General features: G+C 38.7%; 1 protein-coding gene and 1 long non-coding RNA gene across 2 annotated transcripts; one reads left to right on the top strand and one right to left on the bottom strand.

The window, feature by feature from the left end:
• Positions 1-7,963: 7,963 nt before the first annotated feature.
• Positions 7,964-13,630, top strand: KRT27 (keratin 27). Its single transcript, XM_069482511.1, has 8 exons — positions 7,964-9,196; positions 9,669-9,751; positions 10,155-10,311; positions 10,574-10,735; positions 10,821-10,946; positions 12,710-12,927; positions 13,144-13,193; positions 13,303-13,630. The coding sequence occupies exons 1-8, from the start codon at positions 8,753-8,755 to the stop codon at positions 13,440-13,442; spliced, it is 1,380 nt and encodes a 459-aa protein (XP_069338612.1). The 5' UTR covers positions 7,964-8,752; the 3' UTR covers positions 13,443-13,630.
• On the bottom strand, positions 9,120-12,785 carry LOC138392126 (uncharacterized). The gene is made up of 3 exons (XR_011234897.1): positions 12,689-12,785; positions 10,762-10,936; positions 9,120-9,184 (listed from the first exon to the last, which is right to left on the bottom strand). It is a non-coding gene; the product is annotated as an uncharacterized lncRNA (long non-coding RNA).
• Positions 13,631-15,678: the final 2,048 nt, after the last annotated feature.

Here is a 15,678-nt window from a genome sequence, read left to right as displayed (position 1 = left end):
CTTCTGTGACGGCCCAGACAGTAAATATTTCAGGCTTCACAGGCCATAAGGTCTCTATTTCAACTACTAAATCAGCCTCTGTAGCAGAAATCAGCCGTAGACAACAGATGAACGAATGAGTGTGTCTGTGCTCCAATAGAAATTAATTTTTGGGCACTGAAATTTGAATTCCAAATAATTCTATGTGCCATTAAATATTATCCTTATTTTTATTTTTTTCAACCATTTAAAAATGGAAAACCATTCTTAGCTCATGGTCTATATAAAAACACATGGCAGACCAAATTTAACCCACCAAAACCTGTCCCAGAGCTTAAAATTTCATGAAGTTCATCATTTTATTTATCGCTGAGTAGTACTCCATGGCTGAGGACATTGGGCAAGTTATTTAATCGCCCTGAGTTGAAGCTTCCTCCTCTGCGAAGTGAGCATAATAAATACTCACTCAAAAAAAATTTCATGAAATTCATAAACATGATGATTATTGTGTCTTCCTACCTTTCTGGATCAAAATGTATACTAGAAATTCCCAAAAAATATTAAATTGCCTAAAAGGAAAGCAGCCCCTTTATTTCTCTCCTATATGGCCTGATTCCAATGAAAAGCTCCCGTGAGAGAAGGAATTCTACCCCACAACCCAGCAGTCACAAGGAGTTCAAAGAAGTGGTGAAAAACAGGATATTTACAAAATCTTCAGCCGAAAGTCATCAAATGAAGCAAGTACTAGAAACTCCTGGGGAAGTAACTTCCCAAGGATACAATGTACAAGGCCAGCTACATACTTGGCAGGACCCAGTGCAAAATAAAAATGGGGTGGGGTCTTTTGTTCAAAAATCAAGAAAAATGTGTCATGAAAGGTCCTATAATATAAAGCTTTTTCCTTTCTTCTGCAATTATGCTCTCAATTTGTCCTGAGTTTTTATTGTTTTTGGTTTTTGGAGAGTTTTTTTTTTTTCTATTTAAGGTCATTCTAAGTAAAGAAACATTAAAATTTTAAAGTTATTGGCATAAATGTTACCATTCATTTTTTATATTGTGAAATGCCAGTTTGAAATCCAAGTATAAGAGCATTTAACTTGTATACAGGATCAAAGAAATTACACAATTCATCTTTTGTAGCTCATACATGCATATGTATTTTGGTCCTATCAAAACAATGAACACACAACACAAAACAAACTCAACTGCTTTTATTTCACTTCTGTAGATACACACATGCTGCCAACACTCTCTACCTTTGGCTTATTGATGAACAAGAAAATATTGAAACGAAAAGGAACTATGGGTCATTCTATATTTCTATATCATTATTTCCCAAGAAAGTGATTAGCTACTACAGGAAAGTAGCACAAGTAAATCTATGATAGGGTTTCTTGGTCATTCATGTTTTTTAGCACACCAATGCCTTCTTTCTGCACTCAAAGCAAGTTCTGGTTTGAATGAGAAGCCCAGCTTCCTGGGGTTGTCAGAGACTGGGCTTAGTCAGAGACATGACATTCTTTCTTTGTGCTCTGGACTCCTGCACACTGTGGGTCCACTGTGCACAGGGGCATTACATACACTGTATGCCCCTGGCAGTACAGAACAACTACAGATAAAATATCCAGCAAACTCCTCTGTTCATTCGCACACCGCGTGGTTCCATCAGGATTCACTTACAAGACACAAGTTCAAAGATACAATGACTAAGAATTTTAAGGTGGCAAAAGAGCATTGTACCAAGTGTAGGTCCCTTCTGAACATGAGACCTTGTGTGACTGCACACGTTTTATGCCCATGAAGCCAGCCCTGCTTATCATGCATGCTCACAGCACACTGATTTTCAAAAAAACACTGTCTTCACAGTGATCCGCTTCCCAAGGTAAGGCCTATCATAACATAGAAAGTGAAAATTGTTGGGAAAGGGTACTGTTGATGTGAAAAGACAACCCTAATTCACCACTTCTTGCTGAAGAAATAAATCAGAATTCCTTGTGTATCTATTCAGCAAAGGAACAGGTGTAAAATTAAATGCTGGGTGAGTTGCCTTGAAGTTCTGTTGAGTTTACAGGATGGAAAAAAACATCCCATCTTCAGGTTTTAGAGTCTTAAATCTGTCATTCCTTCCTAGATGTGTGAAAACTGACCATGGCCTTGGGTTCAGTGGTTTTTGTTTACTCAGCAGAGTTCTGGGGGTCCTGAATTTTTTAGAAGTTCTGCTAGTGACACATGTTCTTCTCCAATCCTCGAAGGTTTATCCTGCTTTTTGCTGTAGTGGGTTTCTATACTAACGGTACCTCCAAGGAATCAGTCTTCATCTGAAGGAAAAGGAATTCAGCCACTGTGCTTGGGTGGTTGTTAAAGTGGAAATCACAAACTGCTATTCCTTCTTTTAACAAACACCCAAGATTTGTGGGCGCTTTTAGCAAGGGAAGTAAATTCCCACATGTTATTGGGTGTTGCAAATGTTTCGATATTTCTATTTTTCTTTTGATTGTTGTCATCATACAGAAATTTATAACTCATTGTCATATTTATAAAAATTTCCATCATAGTTTCCAAGTTTTACAACTGCTGAGAAAAGTCTTTGTAATTCTTTTCGCTGTTTCTTGTCATCTTTGTCTTTATATTTCTGAATAATGTTTTAACTAATATTTCTTGATTTATCAGTTTTAGACATTATATATTGTTCTCTTAAAAGGAAGTTGAGAATTTGGCTTTATCATCTTCCCTTTCTTCCTGATGTTCCATAACATTTGGTTAAATGAATGTTCAGTATTTTCATCATTATGACTAAGTAAATATCGTTCATTGTCATGTCAAGTGGTATACTCTATGTTTCCTTGTCCACCTTTTTGTTCCTTGTACAAACAATATTTTTCTAACTTTTTATTAACCTGGTGTCCTGTGTTTCTTAATCTTTCATGCCTCTTTCTTACAGGATTAAAACCCTCAAGCAATCATTTTCACCTACTCCCCTGAAGACCTCATTTTTAGAATCCCCCATCCTCCTATTCGATACGGGCTGTTTATTTTTTAAACCTGCTACACAGCTAGCATCCGGGGACATCCATTCAATACAACTCACACTGGAACCCCATTTCTGGTATCCTAACTTTTCCTTTTTTATGGTGGTTTTTCTCTTGAGTGGCTCCCTGACAAAGTGTGCAAGGGAGATAACTTCTTTGAGACCTTTTGTGTCTGAAAATATTTTTATTCTCCCTCACTTGTGATCATTAGAGAATTTTAGGTTAGATACCATTGCTGGTCAGAATTTTGAAAGCTGGAATCATAGCTTCACTGGAATCATAGCTCCCCTATAATTGGCTATAGGTTGTTCTTTCTCCTGATATTTGCAATGTTCTTTTTTTCCACGGTTTTCTGAAATAGCCCACAGATGGGCCTCAATGTGTTTTTTCTTCCCCCACTATTTTTCATCATTCTTGGTGGTCTCTTTGAATTTAGAAGCTCAGTCCTTTAGTTCTGAATAGTATTTTAAAATATGTCTTTTTTTTGGGGTTTTTTTTTTTTAGGGGAAATCACTCATTTATTGTTTAAAGATCGCAAGACAGTATCTGAATTTCTGTAACACAATTAAGTGTTTTACTTTTTTGATAAAGCAGGGTACAATAGAAAAAACAATTAGTTTCCAGTAATATCTATATCTCTATTCAGAATTAAGTCTTCCACAGACATGTTACCTGGAAATATAAGCCTGTTACAATAAGCAAAGCTTCGACCACAACGGCTACTTTATGCGCCAGGAAGAAGTTCATCCCTATAGGAGGAATGATGTGCTATGTAAAATGGCTGTAAGGTCACAGCCTTGAGGGCATTGGAAGTATATTATCCTATTCCACATTAAGTAGTTCAGTGAACTTCAAATATTAGTTTATTTGCAACCATGCTGGCAACCTTTAACTGATATTTAAATCAGGTAAAAAATAAATTAAGATATCCCTTAACTGATGTTTTTTGATTTACACTATTAAACGGTACACGGTTCATTAACATGTAATTCAGGTTCAGAATTACATTTGAGACTCTTTGCTCAGAATTTGGTTAGCAGTAAGAATCTTTCAGAAATTCAAGTTCTTATTAATCAATAATTTGTCAGCTAGGATACATTCAGGCATCAGCTGCAACTACACAATAGGTGCACTGCCTCAGCGCTTTGGAAAGACATTATAATCTAGAACACTATTAGCAGACAAAAAATTATCTGTGACTGGATAGCGTAAGTGCTGTACAGCAAGACAAAACATATTCATATGTTGGCTTAAGCCCAAGCCCTCGACCCTTTGTTGAGACTCGATCATTTTATTCCTATGATTTTTAATACCAATAACTCAAGTTCTAATAGGACTAAAGTCTAATTTATACTCCAAACCAAGTAGCAGTGCAGTTCACTACTATTGAGGCTGAATCTGTACAGACTTCACGACCAAGTCCAGAACACAGTTATTATAATACCCTACAAGGTCTGAAAAATAATTACTTGTATACATAAATGGTCCTTCAGAGATTTTACCTATGTTTCTCAATGAAAATTATTCAATATATTGAAGATAACTGCGACTTACTGATCAAATATTTGAATACTTATACTTACCTGGGATTTCATTTCTGCTGAAAGAAATAGGAAGAACAGGACTCACTTAAAAAAAAAAAAAAAAAAAAACTTTAGAAAGGAAGGTCAAAATCTTATCACACACTATCACTTTTGGAAGCAGCATAGAAGGGGCAGTAAGGGGTAAAACACTGGTAAAATAGGTCAAAATTCGGCAAAAAAAAAATCTATATTATTATCAATAACAGTACCACAACTGTGCCCTTCATAACTAATTCACTCCTAAGAATCTTCATTTGGCACCAGATGGTGTGTTTAAGAGAAACACTCTAGGATATTTTGAGAATCAGACTTGGTTTTGTTAGTTGAGTTACAGGAGAAATTTTAAGGGGGTAAGGGGGAGAGAAGGAAATGGGAAATGGACCAGAAAAATTTTTGAGTCATCATCTAAACCAACATAGCACTGATAGCTCCAAACATTAGGTCAGACACTAAAATGACTGATATAGGCTCAAGTGGTTTATAAAACCTATAAAAAGACTACACCAGCAAAGTACCCACTGATCTGTCAGAGTTCAGAAACTAACGGAGTAACATTTTAGCTTAAAACCTTATTCTCTTAAAATATGCTTATAAAATAATTTCTTCATCATTTCTCCCTTCTCGCTTTCCAGAAGACCCACAGGTTGCTCTTGGACCAAGTCTCTAATTTTCTAATCTTTTATCTGTGAACAAAAGTTCTCCAAAAATGAATTTAAAAGAAAGAGACCTTGAAGCTCTGACTGGGGGTGGGGGGGGGGGGCGCACATGGGCAATATGTATAACCTAAACTTTTGTACCCCCATAATAAGCTGAAATAAAATAAAGAAAGAAAGAAAGAGACTTTATTCCAGAGAATACTTTCCAAACCAAGGAGATGCAGCCTACTCTATAAAATAAAAGTGTGAGCCAGAGAACATAGAGAGGGTGTGTCTTTTATAAAGAAAGTTCCTATGCATGTTCCCACTCTGGTCTTCTTATGCAAATGAAGGATTCAAACTTGCTTAATTCTGAGTGATTGACATTTGCTGAGCTCTGATTGGTAGACAGTTGCTGAGTTCCAACTGGTTGACGTAGGTCACAGCCTATTGGTTTGTTCCAGAAGTAAAAACAGGAAGAGGCGGCTATGAAATTCCCAAAGTTAAACAGAGGTGGGGGTTTTCCAGGAACTCAGAGTATGTATGTGATTTCTGGTCAGCAAATGGCCACTTGGCTCTAATTTGAATTTAGGCCCGTTTAGCGACTCAGGATTCATCTTGAGGGACTGGTTCTTTCAAGGTTCATATATCCATCTTTTTGTATTTTTGTTCTACTTTTGGGGAGATTTTTTAAAAAGTTTATTTTCCAATTCATCTACAGAAGTTTTATTTTGGAAGTTAGTTTTTAATTCTAAGAGGTCTTTATTGTTCTTGATGTTTAATTTTAATGATATTCTATCCATGTTTTGAATATGCAGTATTTTTGTTACTTCTAAGGGTAATAATTATCATATATAGGTAGGTTTTTTTTTTTTTTTTAGTTTTCTTCAGCTTTTTTTATTATCTCTATTTTTCCTGAGTGCTATTTTTTGTTTGTTTGTTTGAGTCTCTATCTTTCGTGTTGGAGTGTTTTTCAGTGCATGGTGGTGATCTTTGAAATTCTGTTCATTTTCCAAAGTAAGGCCTTAAATATTTGGAGGCTCTGTGCGTAAGTGTCTGTATTTCACTCTAGGGTGGTTGTGTGATGAGCTTCCTTTTTGTGGGGAATGTTCAAATATCTGTATCTAGAGGTCTTTTCTCTAGGATTCTTCAGGCACCCCAGAGAAACATCCGACAATCGGGTATGGATACATAATTTGCAGGCCCAGTGCAAAATGCAAATGTGGGGTCTCTTGCTCAAAAGTCAGAAAAAAGTTCAATTAGAAATAATAAAATTGGCCGGGCGCGGTGGCTCACGCCTGTAATCCTAGCACTCTGGGAGGCCGGGACGGGTGGATCGCTCAAGGTCAGGAGTTCGAGACCAGCCTGAGCAAGAGCGAGACCCCATCTCTACTAAAAATAGAAAGAAATTATCTGGCCAACTAAAATATATATAGAAAAATTAGCCGGGCATGGTGGTGCATGCCTGTAGTCCCAGCTACTCGGGAGGCTGAGGCAGTAGGATTGCTTAAGCCCAGGAGTTTGAGGTTGCTGTGAGCTAGGCTGGCACCACGGCACTCACTCTAGCCAGGGCAACAAAGCGACACTCTGTCTCAAAAAAAAAATATATAATAATAATAAAATAAAAATCTTTGTCTTTAAAAATATCTTATTACTTATAACATATAATAGGGGTAATAGTAATACATATATAACAACATAAACTACAAACCACAAGAAAATATTTTGGTGTCATAATTTTATGTACTACATAAACTATGATACTTTAATAATGTAATTTCTTGATTGATTGACAGACTTTTCTGGCTTTTCTACAAATTCATTTATTAGGTCATGAGTGAAAATGTATATTTTTACCAACTTCAATTCTTCAATCTATGTAATTGAAAATAATGTCAATCATTCTTGGCAAATGCAAGATCTCAAATAACTTTTTATAATTTTTAATTTTAAGAAGGAAAACTAGGTGGAAAGAACAACCTGAACAAAGGCAAAGAGATGGGAAAGAGGGGAGTGGTAAAACAGATGAGTGAACAAGCCAGTGAGGTGAGATCTACATCAAGAGGAGTCTTAAATGCCAAGCACAAAACTATAAGAAATGACAAAACATAGGGCACAGAGGCTATGAGTGGAAAAGAGGAGTAACCAGAGATGTAGAAGAATTCTCAGAAAGCAACTATCTGAAACTCAACCACACTGAGATTATTGGTACCTAACATAACCAAGAGGGCATAGGAGAATAAATAAAAGAAATGATGATTGGATTGGAGATATACTGTGATTAGTGACCTTTGAGAGATTAAGTTCAGTAAAATGGTGGGACCAAAATTCAGAAACAAGAGGTGAAAAGTGGAGGAAGTAAATGCATAAAAGTGTTTTAGAAATAGTAAAAGGGGCCGGGCGCGGTGGTTCACGCCTGTAATCCTAGCACTCTGGGAGGCCGAGGTGGGCGGATCGTTTGAGCTCAGGAGTTCGAGACCAGCCTGAGCAAGAGCGAGACCCCACCTCTACTAAAAATAGAAAGAAATTATATGGACAGCTAAAAATATATATAGAAAAAATTAGCCGGGCATGGTGGCGCATGCCTGTAGTCCCAGCTACTCGGGAGGCTGAGACAGGAGGATCGCTTGAGCTCAGGAGTTTGAGGTTGCTGTGAGCTAGGCTGACGCCACGGCACTCACTCTAGCCTGGGCAACAGAGTGAGACTCTGTCTCAAAAAAAAAAAAAAAAAAGAAATAGTAAAAGGAAAAAGTACAGAAATATGAGAAATCTAGAGACAGAAAGGAAACACAGAGGTCATAATCTAGACCCTTCATTTTACAGATGAGGAAACTGAGGCCCAAAGAGTTTAAACCGATTCCCTTACTTAACCTGGTTAGCAACAGTGCGTAGACAGAAAACCAGTACAGATGAAATGGTAATTCAGGAAGGATAAGGATCAAGGAAAGACTTTCTGTCTCCAAGGAAGATTTCATTTAATTCCTCAATTTCCATTTAGGATCTCACCTCCTTCTTCTGGTACCATGGGCCCATGGCCCTGAAATTATTTTCAACATATCTGATAGAAAATTATGACTATGATGATTCACTTGCTGGAGAAAATGCAATGTTGTTGACTTGGGCAAGGGAAAGAGAAATTTGTCTATCACACTTTTTTATTCTTGTAGGAATTTTATATTCCTAAAGCCTGAAAGATAGACAGGAAGTGTTACTCATACTAAATTTGAAATGCATCACTATAATAATCTTGATAATACTCCACCCTGTCCAATTCCAGAGATAACAAATAACCCCAAGGTAACTATCCACCTACAGAAATAGACATTGTAGGGTAAAGACATTCATTAAAAAAAAAATCACTCAATTATGGATAATTCCCAATGAGCTGGCAAACACCATTTCACTATGAGTAGCAAAGTTCATCAAGAAACACCCTAATAACGTGTATATAAAGGCAAACTAAACTTGAGTAGGACACTCGCCATCAGAGCATCACTCCAGGAACAAACCCTCCAGTCTGGACACCATGTCCGTGCGCTTTTCTTCTGCATCCAGACGGCTTGCCTCTTGCGGGGGAGCGGGCTCCGTGAGGCTCTCTAGCGGGGGAGCAGGCTTTGGAGCCGGAAACGCATGCGGTGTGCCTGGCATTGGAAGTGGCTTCTCTTGTGCCTTTGGGGGCAGCTCATCTGCTGGAGGCTATGGCGGAGGGCTGGGCGGGGGAAGTGCTTCCTGTGCTGCTTTCACCGGGAATGAGCACGGCCTCCTCTCCGGCAACGAGAAGGTGACCATGCAAAACCTCAATGACCGCTTGGCCTCCTACCTGGATAATGTTCGAGCACTGGAGGAGGCCAACGCTGATCTGGAGCAGAAGATCAAGGGGTGGTATGAGAAATTCGGCCCTGGTTCGTGCCGCGGTCTTGATCATGATTACAGCAGATACTTCCCAATAATTGACGACCTTAAGAACCAGGTAAGAAACACATTAGCGTAAGTGTTAATAACATTCATGAGAGTATCTAGCCACTCACATATGCCCAGATGTATAAGCAATCACAATAACAGGGCTTTGCCCTCAGCTGCTAAATCTGGGGAGTTCATTATCAATATTAAAAATAATTTATATTAAAATACTAATCTTTGAACACGGCCCACCCATCATGTGGTTTTAGGTATGCATGTACGCTTTTTACGATATTAAAATATCGAAAACTTCCCAGTGTCTCCAGCTATATATTTATAAGCTTTCCCATAAAAAGACTTCTTTTTATGGGTGGTGTGGGGAATATAAGATGCCATACTTAAATTTCTCATTTTCAAAAGAATCATCTCATTATTAGAGACAAAGGCCAGAAATATTACTAGAATTTCATAGGTAACTTTATTTCAAGGAAATTTGAAATGTCTTTTTAATAAGTCCTCACTCTTAACTCTCCTTTTATCAGATAATTTCTGCAACTGCAAGTAATGCCAGTGTTGTCCTGCAAAACGACAACGCAAGACTAACAGCTGATGACTTCAGACTAAAGTAAGTACCGCTGAAGAGAGACACCAAAAAGGTTATCTAAGCATTTTCCTCTTTTATTTAGGTTATTTGAGGTTGGCTCAATTCTTTGTTTTTATTTATTCATTTATTTGTTTTATGCCAAATGCATATTAGAATGACTAGCTGAATAATGTATTTTTACTTGGGCAATTTGGGGGCTAACACAAATGAGTGCCAAGGTCACATGAGAGAGAATTTTGAGTATTCCCATTCTCTTGCTTCAAAGAAATCGATCTATCTCTTGCATTGTGGGTGACCTCCCTGAATTCTTAAATATTATTTAGATAGTTTTACCCCAAAGCTTTGTTTGAGTTTATGATGATCTAAACAGTAATGTGAGTCATGTCTAACTACTACTGGTAAAACTTTCCAATACTTTTCTAAGGTTTGAAAACGAACTGGCCCTGCACCAGAGCGTGGAGGCGGACATCAACGGTTTGCGCAGAGTCCTGGACGAGCTGACCTTGTGCAGAACCGACCTGGAGATCCAGCTGGAGACGCTGAGCGAGGAGCTGGCTTATCTCAAGAAGAATCACGAGGAGGTGGGTGCCCCACCTCGCTGGTTTTCACAAACCGCCTCCCTCCCAGAGTTGAAAATTCACTGCCAAGGATGACTGTCATATTCAAGAAGGAACTTGTTCATTTCGCCACGTGGCTCAGGTTGTTCGAAATGTTTCTATTCTCAAAAGAAACACCCCCCCCCCCCAAAAAAAAATGTTTCTAGCCATATGGATCCTGTCTGGTCTGGTTCCTTTTAAAAAAAAAATATTCAGATCCTAATTAGGTTAAACTAATCTCTTCCAGGAAATGAAGGCTCTGCAGTGCGCGGCCGGCGGCAACGTGAACGTGGAGATGAACGCGGCCCCCGGCGTGGACCTCACCGTCCTGCTGAACAACATGCGAGCTGAGTACGAGGCCCTCGCGGAGCAGAACCGCAGGGATGCGGAGGCCTGGTTCAACGAAAAGGTAAAACCACCCCAGGGTGCGCTTACCCTGGCACTGGGTGCAGACGCAGCCAACACCGCCCTAACGCGGGCTCCTGACGTTTCAGAGCGCTTCCCTGCAGCAGCAGATTTCTGACGACGCTGGCGCCACCACCTCAGCTCGGAACGAACTTACGGAGATGAAACGTACTCTTCAAACCCTGGAGATTGAACTTCAGTCCCTCTTAGCAATGGTAAGCAAAAAGTACAGCACAAATTTGCTTTAGAAATTAGGGGGAAAAAATTAAAGAGAATTTCCTTCCAGATAATATTATTTTAGTTTTTATCCACTAATTACTATGCTTGGCATAAGACACGTGCATTTTGCACATGAGAATCCTCTTTGCCTGACAATATACCTAGATGCTAATAATTATGAAATATTAGAAATGAGCAAATACAATTATTTTGAGCTACTCGAAAAAGAAAATAATTTTCACCCTAAATCCTCTCTCCCAAGTCAAACGATTAAAAACCACTGTTTATGTTCTCATTTATATTCAGAAGCTAAAAAATGGATCCCATAGAAGTAAAGGGTAGGATAGAGGCTGGGAAGGGTAGGGGGTGGGGGAATGGGAAGAGGTTGGTTAAAGGATACTGAATTGCATTTAGATAAGAGGCATAATTTCTAGAGCTCTGTAGCACTGTAGGGTGACTATAGTTAGCAATAATTGGTATATAATTTCAAATAGAAGAAAAGATTTTGAATGTTCCCAACACAAGAAAAATGATATTTTAGGTGATAGACATGTTAATCATCCTGATTCTATCACTACACACCATATGTATTGAAATATTACCATGTACCCTATAAATATGTACAATTATTGTGTGTCAATTTTTTTTAGAAAAGGAAAAAAACACTGCTTATGAAGAGGAAAAAATACATTTGCACCCCTCCTAACTTCACCTGACATTTCTTTGGGCTACTTAATTAAAGCACTCACAAGTTCCTTTTTAAGTGGCATAAACAAGAAGCAAAGTAGAGGCATGAAGGTTGACTATAAAGCTCACCAGGCTAATGATAATAATAACCTCTGTCATTAAGGGCTCGCCCAGAACTTCCACCCACATGTGAGTCCACAGCAACCCTGGAGCAAGGGCAGGGCAAACTCCGTAACTCATGTCATTATTTCCAAAAGAGGAATCTGAGAGTCGAAGAAGTTAAGCAATTCCTGGAGTCCCACAGTTGGATCTGAAGGAACCAGAATTTCTCTCCAAATTTTCTAACTCCCAAGTCTATATTTTTCCCACTGTGGCTAGTAAAACTCCAGAATTTATTCACAAAAGAGGCTACGACTGTATATAAGATCAGGACTTTATATAAAAGTACTTGCAGATGAAAGGGTAAGACACTCTCATCTTCATCCAATGTAAAATTACAGCAAGTGTTCCCTCTGTGGATCTTTATAAATTTGGGTTCACAAGCCAATGAATGGAACCACTGTATTTAAAGCCTAAAAAAGGTAATTCTTTTCTTTGGTGTATTCTACTCATGGAAAGTTTATGCAGTTTACTATAGGATTATTTTTTTTAACAGACGAGCTACAACTCTCATGAAACAAGACTATCACATGTCTAGAAATGAGGTAGCAACAGTGTAGGGAGAATTTTGTTGGTGGGGAAAGTGGCCAGTTGTGCCAGACTCTACAAGCACGGGCTGTATTGGTATGGGGGAGGGATCTTTAGACTGTGCCCTGTGAAGAAACAATTCCATCTTTTCTGACACTCCTGGGCATATGAGTAACATTCATCACCAACTGTGTCACTCTCAAATAGAAAAATAGTATGACATCTAATAAAGGCAACAATTGATATTGAACAAATGGAATCTATTAGATAAAAATGATTATTTGCATTATGTAAGGCTAACTCTTAATTATGTCTTCAGTGCTCTGGCTTATTCTAAAACAATACTGTGACATTTTCCACTAACCTACGTCTTACTGAACCACAGAAACAGTCCCTGGAGTGCTCCCTGACGGAGACCGAGAGCAACTACTGCGCGCAGCTCGCGCAGATCCAGGCGCAGATCGGGGCCCTGGAGGAGCAGCTGCACCAGGTCAGAACCGAGACCGAGGGCCAGAAACTCGAGTACGAGCAGCTCCTCGACATCAAGGTCCACCTGGAAAAAGAGATCGAGACCTACTGCCGCCTGATAGATGGAGAGGATGGGTAAGTGCTGCTTCTAATGAGAAAACAATTTATTCTAAGGTTATTAAAGAGTATTTGAAATCAAGTACAAAGTATCTATGATCCAGAGCTTGTATAGATAAAACCTCATCTGGTGTTATTTCAGAATTCAAAGAACTCTCACTTTAAATCATTGTTTTCCAGTTTCCTGAAAACACAGAATGAAATAATTAATACAAGTCCTCTATATTTTTACAGCTCTTGTGTTAAATCAAAAGGCTACAGAGGCCCAGGAAATCAGATAAAAGGTAAATAAAAGCTGTGTTAAGTATTCAATGTTTATGTATATTTCAAATGATGAGTTATTTCCCATTTATACATTTGATAAATTATAACAGTTCATATGTGTTCTTTTAGATTCATCTAAAGCCGCCATTGTTAAAACGGTTGTTGAAGAAATAGATCCTCGTGGCAAAGTTCTCTCATCCAGAGTTCACACCATAGAAGAAAAAGCCACCAAAGTCAACACCAAGAACGAACAGAGGGTGCCTTCCTGAACTCCAGCCCCCCAAAAAGAATGGCTCCTAAATTAAAATACCACATTGAAACTATGTTCCTAAATAAGGGCCCTCTTATTTTTCTGCTTTTCTTCAGTGAATTAAGACGAGTTAATTTTAGAATGGTAACATTTCTTTGTCTTTCTCTATGGTGGCGTTTCAATAAAAGTTCTCCCTGTTGCAAGTCATCTTCCCTGGTTCTGATCAATCTTTGCATTTTAAATATCACCTCCGGTGGGAGCTGAATTTTGCCTTTAATTTCTTCTGTTTAATCCAACGGTCTTCACAAGTTAGGAGTACGTTTAACATTTAAACTAGTTGGAGTCTTTTTCACAGCTCTGTAAAATTTTTCCTTCCTTCCATCCTTCAATAAATACTTACTGAGCACACACTAAGTGCCAGGTATTGAGGATAGAACAGTTAATAAAAGCCAGTCCCTGAGGTCAACATGCTCATAGAAGTGGAAATTAGAAATTGAAGAAGTAGAAACACCCTAAAAATAAAGGAATGGCTATAAATGGTGATATTTGAAGGTAGAAGGGAAGGAGACAGATGTGGGGGCGATAGTAAGTGGAGCATTCTGGTGGGTAATTCATAATCTTGACCTCTCCACCATGAGCTTAGGGATTCACAAGTACTATACTCTGTTTTTGCCATCTAGGACTGCATAGCAATGTGTCTGTCAAGTGAAACATAACTTTTAGTGAAATATTTAGAATTTGCCATCAATGAATCGGTTTCTTTCATCTGTGGTTTGAAGCTACGTGGGGGTCGGAGGAGGCGTAAGCTCAGCAGAAAACCCTCCATAGGCTTAGTTGAGGGTGACAATTTACCCCACCCCATATCAATCTCATAACAGAAAGAGCCTGCTTTTCTCTGGAACCTGTACCATATTACTAATCTCTGCAGAATGGGTTCAGTGCGGTTGAATCACAATCACTTTCAAGCTGTCTTCCTGCCTCTCTTTCCCAGATGCATTTACTAATACCCAGGTGAACTTAAAGCAAATACTTACTTTCCTGCTTAACTCTTTAATTAACTCGTCTTCCCATCTTATACCCTTATATGAAATTAAGAGAAGAAAGCATCCTACCACACGGTTTCTTAATCAAAAGTACTTAGCTTACAGACTCTTTGGAAGACAGTTTGGCAGTTTCTTACAAAAACTAAACATACTCGTACCATATGATCCAGCAATTGCTGGATCCTTTACCCAAAGGAGTTGAAAACTTCTGTCCACACAAAAATCTGGAAGCAGATGTTTATAGAAGATGTACTCATAATTGCCAAGACTTGGAAGCAACCAAGATGTCCTTCAGCAGGTGAACAGGTAAATAAACTGGTACATCCAGACAATGGAATGTTATTCAGCGCTAAAACGAAATGAGCTAGGAATCTTAAATGTGTATTCCTGAGTGAAAGAAGCCACTCTGAAAAGGCAACATACTGTATGATTCCAACTATATGATATTTCAGAAAAAGCAAAATTATGGAGATAGTAGAAGGATCAGTGGTTGCCGGAGGTTGTTGGAAGAAGGATGAATAGACAGCACTTGGGATTTTAGGGCGGGGAAAATACTTTCTATGATACCGTAAGGATGGATACATATCATTATACATTTATCCAAACCTGAGATAGGGAACCGGCAGGCCTTATTCAATAAAGAGTCATAAGCCCTGGAAGAAGGTTGTGGATAAAACAGGAGACAGCAGAGAAACCAGTCAAAATCAGTTGGAGCCCAGATGGCATAAAAAACAACCTCAAGTTACCCTCACTGGTCTTTATACACTAGTTGTAATTCCTTAACATGCTAAAAGAAACTCCTACCAGCGCCATGACAGTTTGCAAATGCCACGGCAACTCCCAGGAATTGTCCTATAAGGTTTAAATGGGATAGAACCTCCCCCAACTCTGTACCCCTGTCCCAAGAAACTCACAGACAATCCTCCCTTTGTTTAACACGCAGCCAAGAGATAACCACAAAAACAGGCAGCCAGCCGCGCACAAACGCTGCTCTGTCTATGGCGAGCCACTTTTTTTTTTTTTTTTATGATTTTTTGTCTTTCTTCCTCAATAAACTTGCCTTTGCCTTACTCTGTCAGCTTGCTCTTGAATTCTTTCTTGTGTGAAGCCAAGAATCCACTTGGCCCCCAGTTTGGGGGTCTACTTTCCTTTATTAAACCCACTGAATATACAACACCAAGAGTGAACCTAATGTAAAAAAAAGAAGTCTTT

This window comes from Eulemur rufifrons, chromosome 9, assembly GCF_041146395.1.
Source record: "Eulemur rufifrons isolate Redbay chromosome 9, OSU_ERuf_1, whole genome shotgun sequence".
NCBI lineage: Eukaryota > Metazoa > Chordata > Mammalia > Primates > Lemuridae > Eulemur > Eulemur rufifrons.
This window is presented reverse-complemented; position numbering and strand designations above follow the sequence as displayed.